At 45.4% G+C, this 7,832-nt stretch overlaps 1 protein-coding gene across 1 annotated transcript; it reads left to right on the top strand.

The window, feature by feature from the left end:
- Nucleotides 1-1,585: 1,585 nt before the first annotated feature.
- On the top strand, nucleotides 1,586-7,006 carry cyp26c1 (cytochrome P450, family 26, subfamily C, polypeptide 1). Its single transcript, XM_069658518.1, has 6 exons — nucleotides 1,586-1,792; nucleotides 2,687-2,911; nucleotides 3,568-3,843; nucleotides 4,082-4,240; nucleotides 4,467-4,877; nucleotides 6,426-7,006. The coding sequence occupies exons 1-6, from the start codon at nucleotides 1,586-1,588 to the stop codon at nucleotides 6,768-6,770; spliced, it is 1,623 nt and encodes a 540-aa protein (XP_069514619.1). The 3' UTR covers nucleotides 6,771-7,006.
- The last annotated feature ends 826 nt before the right edge of the window (nucleotides 7,007-7,832 follow it).

Below are 7,832 nucleotides of genomic sequence, written 5' to 3'. Positions count from 1 at the left end.
ATTAATTTCCCTTTGTTGCTTCCTGTTCTACCAGTCCCTCCTGCACTGAATAGGCTGCAGACAGGCGGGATGCGCTAAACTGAAGCAGCAAAGCTGAAAACCTGCGCTAAACTCTGAACGGCTCCCGGCTGATTGGCTACCTGCGAGTTTCCTCCATCCGCTGCCATCTGATCCTCTCTCTCTCTCTGTCTCTCTCTCTCTTTCTCTGTCTTTCTCTCTCTCTCTCGTGCGCTCAGTGTTTCCCTCTCTTTCAGAGCGCACCGCTGCGTCTCTGATCTGATCTCCAAACGTTTTCCTTTTTTTTTTTTCAAACCCTCTCTCCGGTCCGCGCGGTGAATGAACGAGCCTCTTTAACATATTCAGACCAACGTCATCCGCTGAAGGTGGATCATGCCGTGCAGCCTTTTCTATAAAACCCCCAGCAGCCCGCTCACTGTGGAGCAATAGTCACCGGTTTGGAAGAGAAAGCAAGAAAGAAACTTTGCTTTACCGCGCACGGATTTCTCTCCGCGCGGACGGGACGCTGCTTTAAGGTAAGTTTTCCTGTTACGGACAAAAACTCATTTTTTCCACATCTAACTGGGGGAAAAAATGAGGGACTATTTTTTGCTTTCATCCTCTTCGTTTCCAAGTTCTCACATCTCACCTCTGTTACTTTACAAGGCTGTTAACCCGCTACATACTGCAGGCTACTGTATTCAAATTCGCATTTCTTCTGCTGCTTTTTTAAAACCTGATTTATTGCCATTGCTCTATAAACCTCGGGCCGCCCGGGGGGTGGATGAGCCCCCTCAACTGTACCTATAAAGGCGCATAACCTAATAGACAAGCCGGCGCATGTAAACCTGTAAAACTATTTGGAATAGTTGACAGCTACTCCTCATTTCGGAGGAGCAGCGGAATGAAGGGGAGTTCCTCACAGGAGAGAGGCACGTTTAACATGTTGCTCATCCACAGTCAAATATGAGTCTGTGCAAGCGAATCCATCCGGTCTGATGACTGTGTTATTATCTTTGGAGGCGCGTGTCTCTTAAGAAAAATAATAATAATAATATGAGTTTGGTAATTAAACGATAAAAGAGACAATTTCTCCGTTTTAAAAAAATAAAGTTACGTTTTTCTCAGATTTCTGGCACAAGAAGACGAAAGAAAGTATAATAACAAACAATTTTAATATAATAATTCCCGCAGTGGGCACATATTTACTCAACGCATCACCAGCGCATATTTCTGAATGAATCAGGAGGCTGGGGTCCAGTGTGCATGATTACTGTTATTATTGTCTAACCAGCTGTAATAACAGCTTATAACGGCTCTCAGCCATTGGCTGCCTCCAGAGATGAGTTCAGAAAGAGTTTAGATTCACTCTTTCCCCTTTCTCTTGTCGAGCTGATGGTAAACACACACAGACTGATCTCACGCACGTGTTTTTTTTGCACAGATTTTCGGGGGAAGAGAAGAAAAAGGAGGAGAAACTGGACGGAGGAGATTTACGCAGCTTTGTCATACAGAATTTTGAACGGGACAGAAGCGCCTTTACGCACAGACACAGGTGGATGCTGGGAAGTGGACCAGCTCGGAGGAGATGTTCCCGCTGGCCCAGTTTGGGGTGCTGTCGGCCTTGGCCACCGCGCTCACCTCGGTGCTGTCCGCGCTCTTCCTGCTGGCAATGACCCGACAGCTGTGGAGCCTCCGCTGGAGCCTGACCCGGGACAAAGAGAGCAGCCTGCCGCTGCCGAAGGGCTCCATGGGCTGGCCGCTGGTCGGAGAGACTTTCCACTGGCTGTTCCAGGTGAGAAAGGGGGAGTTGACACGTCTGGGCTGCTGTATTTTCGATTTTTTACAAGCGTTCCAAAATATAGGTTATCAGCCTCCTGCGCGTTTGCGCGCGTCCTTCTTTATGTATGTCCACCACTTCTGTATTTCTGTTTAACTGACTTTAAGTAACTGAAGGAGGTAAACACTGGAGGGCTGAAGAATGTTCTTATAATCACATCTTTGATGATGTATCGGCAAGCGCGCGGGAAACTTTGAAACGCAGATTCTTGTGCAGGCTGAGTTCTGTTGTTAATGCGACATGTGCGGACTTGATGCTCGGTGCGTAATTCCTTCTTGCAGAGCAAAAACAGACGTTTTCTGTTCAATTCTTCCACCTCTCTCTCTCTCCCTCCCTCTCTGTCTGTCTGTCTCCTCAATAGTGAGGAATGCGCTCTCATCCCTCTATCCCTCCAACTATCCATCCGCTCCCCTCCTCCTTACAGCCCACGTGACGTGTGTTGCTGGTGTTTTCCTCCTTCTAAATGGTCAACTTGTTTTTAAACCTCTTCCTCCAAATGTCCAGTTTTATGTGGGATTCATATTTATAAATACCCATGTATCGCTTAAACAGAGGGACAATAAAAGATGAAGGGAAGTAAAAAGCTTAAATTTTTTTTTGTCGTTTTAGTAAGTAGTGGCCTTAGCTTATGTGAAAACAGAAAAGGAAGAAATTATCTTGAATGGGGAAAATGAACATTAAATGTGACAGAAAGCTGCTCTCGAGTTTTTGAGATTTCGTCAACAAACAAACCTGACCAAAAACAGGTCCTGGACTTCATGAAATTGACTTTAAATGTTTGTGCCTAAATTATAACAAGTCCAATAAATAATTTTCTAGCATAATCAAGATTTTTTTCTTCTTCCTCAGGGTTCCAACTTCCACATCTCACGCAGAGAGCGCCACGGCAACGTGTTTAAGACCCACCTCCTCGGGAAGCCTGTCATCAGGGTGACGGGTGCAGAAAACATCCGCAAGATCCTGCTGGGCGAGCACAGCCTGGTGTGCACCCAGTGGCCCCAGAGCACCCGCATCATACTGGGACCCAACACCTTGGTGAACTCCATCGGAGACCTTCACAAGAAGAAGAGAAAAGTAAATATAAAAGTTTAGACTGTGACTTTAAGTCACTTTTCTTGCGTGTAAAAGTCCCATTCATTTTGCATTGACAGTGTAAGGTGAGGGACAGTTGGAGCACTTTGTTAGACATTAAACCCAAATGAGAAAGTCAAAGATCCTTGTGGTATAAGAGAACAAGTCCACTAGGACACCCAGGGTGCATTGCAGTCATCGCTGATTCAGTCTGAATGTTTTTTCAAGGAAAGGTGACCAGTTTCAGAGCACTTTTGGACAACTTAAGGAGTTGTGTTTTTGCTTTTTGGTCACCATACCTTTGATATTTGGGCCCCTGGCTTCTTCGCCATAGCAACAGCAGTTACAGCTAAATTGTTTTTGTAGTATTAAGCATTAAACTTGTATAAGACATAACCACTGTAAAAACCTAAGCATGGTTTTGGAGACTCCAATAAATAGCCAAACCTATCCAGTGCTTTCATTTTGTCCTACTTTAACTTCCTGTCACATCCTTCACTCTGCTGCCTGCCTTATCTCCTATATCTTCTACATCTCTACATTACCAGTCCTTGCCTACCCCACCCCGTCCTCCTCTTTAAGTGTGTGGTGTTGACTGTTGTGTACAAGGTTATAACTTTTTATGACTCTCCTCTCTTTGTTTCCTTAACCCTTTCAAGATCCTGGCTAAAGTGTTTAGCCGTGGGGCTCTAGAGTCCTACCTGCCCCGGCTGCAGGACGTCGTCAAGTCTGAAATCGCCAAGTGGTGCTCAGAGCCGGGCGCCATCGACGTTTACAGCGCTGCCAGGTCCCTGACGTTCCGCATCGCAGTCAGGGTCCTGCTGGGCCTGCGGCTGGAGGAGGAGCGGATAGTTTACCTGGCCCAGATCTTTGAGCAGCTGATGAACAACCTCTTCTCGCTGCCCATAGATGCGCCGCTCAGTGGTCTACGCAAGGTGAGAGAGCATGAAGGGAGCAGTGTAGGCCTGCTGAAATTTACCAAGCTGTTCACCTGTCCACCGTTATAAAGACCATTATGTCAAAGGTCAAGGGCTGTGGTGTGTGATGTTAGTTGGGGAATGCTTTTTAGATTACCCAGTTTATACAAATAGCAAAGAATAAAATACAATTTATTGATAAAATAATAAATAATGGCAAATAAACTAACAATTATGTTGTCTGTTTTCTGTCCAGGGTATAAAAGCCAGAGAAATCTTGCACTCCAACATGGAGAAAATCATTGAGGAGAAGATGGAGCGGCAGCAGGCGGAGGAGGAATATCACGATGCCTTCGACTACATGCTGTCCAGTGCCAAGGAGCACGGCCATCAGCTCAGCATGCAGGAGCTCAAGGTACCAGAGTGACAGACGTTAGGATGGGATCAGACTTTTCACTACAGATGCAAAGGTTTAGATTCAGATATACCAGACTTCATGTTCAGTTCTGATAAGTTTTAGTGTGTGGTTTCAATGACCTGCTTTATGTGCAATGGCAAGCTTTTAAAAGGCCACTTGTAAATGTAATGTTAGCAGTGAAGTAAGACTTATATCACCCCATTATTTGCCTCCCTTCCTGCAGGAAACAGCGGTAGAGTTGATCTTTGCCGCTCACTCCACCACAGCCAGCGCCTCTACATCGCTGGTCCTGCAGCTTCTGCGACATCCAGCGGTGGTGGAGAGGGCCAGAGTCGAGCTGGAGGCCGAGGGCCTCGGCTACGAATCCAACAGCAGTCACAGCCCATCTGGTGTCACCACGGAGAAAGAGGAAGATGCTGCTGACACAGAGATAACCTGCCTGCTGAACGGAGGCTGTCAGAATCACCAAAATCACAGTGATGGTTTCCCACTGTCCCAGTCTCACGTACCGTATCTGAGCCTGGAAAAGCTCAGCCAGCTCCGATACGTCGACTGTGTCGTCAAAGAGGTGCTCCGCTTCCTGCCGCCAGTCTCCGGTGGCTACAGGACAGCCCTGCAGACGTTTGAATTAGACGTAAGTTCAAATGGCAGGAATATACCCTTCACTGGAAGGCTCTTGGTTTGGGTGGATTTTCTTTTTTTCAAGGATGAATGGCAAAAGTTAGTGATAGAAGGGGTAGAGTAGAAAAGGTGCTACAAAGACCATCTTTCAAACTCACAGTTACAAACATAGATCTTACTGCAGTGCAGCAACAAGATGTTTTCAAGTCCAGAGGGGTTGGTGATATGACAATATGTGTCGTTCATACTGTGGTTGCTATCCCTCCTTAGATCTTAAGCAAGCCTGATCTAGGATTTTAAAAAAAGTTATGTTTAAGATTATACTCTTGGCCTTTAGGGGGCGGCTTTAATGTGTTCACAATGTCAATTTTATGCTGGTGCTGCTCACTGATGTGTTGTAAAACCAGATACCACTTTTAAAGATGGTGCCTGGTCAGGAAAATTCCTCCATAGGCGCATACATCGTCAAATCTTTCATGCGTTTCTGGGTTTTTTGGACCAGTAGAACATGTGCACCAGGCTCTTTTACAGCAGAGCATTTGTGTCCAAGATTTGCAAGCCGTGCCCTTGATTTCCTGATGGCACACATGATTGGGATAGAATTATCTAATCATACAGCTCTACTAGACAATCCTTATGTTGTCAACACTGACGCAAAGGGTTTCGTTGTTGCCAAAAATCACTTGGCAGTAAAGGTCCGTCCTTGGGAGGCTTTCTTCTGCCCTGTCATAGCCTCATCTCTCGTCCTTGAATGCCCCTTCCATGCCCTCAGTTTGCCCCCAATTTGCTGTGTTTGTTGTGAAAGGACAATCGACACTTAGAGCGATTGGGTAGGGATTCCCAGAACACCCATGTAGAGCAAACGACACCATTTATGCACCGCTTTCTTTGGGCAGAAACCCTTATAGCCGAAAAGTAATCGTAGTATTGAAAAAGTAGTTATGCTTGTTCATGTCTGTGAAGGTTCTCAGTTATCCAGGTCATGGTAATTCTAAGCTTAATCCAAGAGGCAACTGGACTTGGTTGACGTTCTTGAAGACGTTTCACCCCTCATCCGAAAGGCTTCTTCAGTTCTAAACTAACTGGTGGACAGAGCTAGAAATGTAAGCCTCTGTAAGTCATTGTTATGCTAATAGATGTGTAATCAAGGGTGAGTTGACCTAATGCCAACAAGTGTTGTTAGTGCCCTCTGTTGCTGATGGACCCATGGCTTATATTTCTAGCTCTGCCCACCAGTTAGTTTAGAAACATTTTAGATGAGAGGTGAAACGTCTTCAAGAACTTCAACCAAGTTCAGTTGCCTTTTGGATTAAGCTCAGAAGTTATGCTTGTTTGTTCAAGTGGGTATTTCTAAAGACGAAACGAGGGAATTCTAACTCAGGCAGGATTCATTTGGATAAGGGTGTACAGAAGACTGGATTAATAGAGTGAATATAGATGAAGTTGAATTCTACGCGAGGTTGAACAGCAAATTACTCTTAAAGTAAAAGTCTTTCCCACTCTACTTTACCCACAAAAAATAATAATACTTGACTTGACTAATCCTTTCCTCATTTCTCAGGGCTACCAGATCCCCAAAGGCTGGAGTGTCATGTACAGCATCCGGGACACTCATGAGACCGCAGCCGTCTTCCAGAGCCCGGAGCTGTTTGACCCTGACCGGTTCGGCCCAGAGCGGGAGGAGAGTCGGTCAGCCCGGTTCAGCTACGTGCCGTTTGGTGGTGGCGTGCGGAGCTGCGTAGGGAAAGAACTGGCACAGGTCATCCTAAAGACTCTGGCAGTGGAGCTGATCGGGACGTGCAAATGGACTCTGGCCACAGAGAACTTTCCCAAGATGCAGACAGTGCCGATAGTGCACCCGGTTAATGGGTTGCATGTGCATTTCGCTTACAACTACCCCCTTTAGGTAGAAATGCAGACTGACTGACTTTACTCTTCTGGACAAACTCTTTAAGCCCATGAAAGGAGACACAAAAAGGGGGTTCAGGTCTCTGCTCAATTCCACGGACATGAAGAACAGGTTAACATTGCTGGTTCGGAGCACTTCATCATCTCTTCAGTGATTTGGTCCCGACCTAAGAAACCACTTTATGTTGTGACATGTTCACCTGCAGCATTTTTTGTCCCAGTTATCCTTTACTTATGTTTTTAAGTTAATGATGTATGGTGGTGCAGTGCATATCAGTGCACAAGATCTGGGTTTGCCCCGTTGAAGTGCCTGCTCAATTGACATATACAGTATATACACTTCAATTACAACTACAATATTTTAGGTAAGATACAATGCACTCATGTTCCTCGATATTATATTTAGTGGCCTCTCAGGAGTAAACAAAAATGCATATTAACTTATTGAAATATCAAGACAGAGTGTGCAGTGAGAGTGAGCTCTACAATCTTTTGCTTTGCTCACAGTCAGCTGGAGATATGTTCAGTGATCTGCATGCAGTAAGTGCCAAGTGAACAGACTTTAGGTGCACTTAAGGTATCAAATGATCAATCTACTGTAGATAAACTGGAGAGAAGTCCCAGAGTTTATCAATTAAATAATCATCCACTTATCCTGTTCATAGTCGCAGTGGGGCTGGAGCCAATCCCAGCTGTCATTGGGTGAGAGGCTGGTACACCCTGGACCGATCGCCAGTCAATCACAGGGCTGATACATAGAGACAGACAACCTTTCACACTCACACCTATTTAAAGTCACCAATTAACCTATTGCGCATGTCTTTGCACGCATGCATGAGAAGAACATGCAAACTAGCTGTGAGGCGAGAGCGCTAACCACTGCACCACCGTGTAGCCCAGATAGAACATTTTTGTTTCAATATTCACATACAGTATGAGCCTAAGTAAAACTCCAGGGGGAGAGATGCAGGTACTTCAATGACAGTGCAGAATATACCTGATTTATAAGCATGGTGTAACAAATGGTAAGCCAAATTTGTATTCTCTACTTCTTCGATTC

The sequence above is a fragment of the Semicossyphus pulcher genome, unplaced genomic scaffold, assembly GCF_022749685.1.
Source record: "Semicossyphus pulcher isolate SPU_LCO1_2020_fin unplaced genomic scaffold, fSemPul1.0.p SCAF_12, whole genome shotgun sequence".
NCBI lineage: Eukaryota > Metazoa > Chordata > Actinopteri > Labriformes > Labridae > Semicossyphus > Semicossyphus pulcher.
Note: the sequence above shows the minus strand (reverse complement) of the source record. Positions and strands in the feature narration are given on the sequence as shown.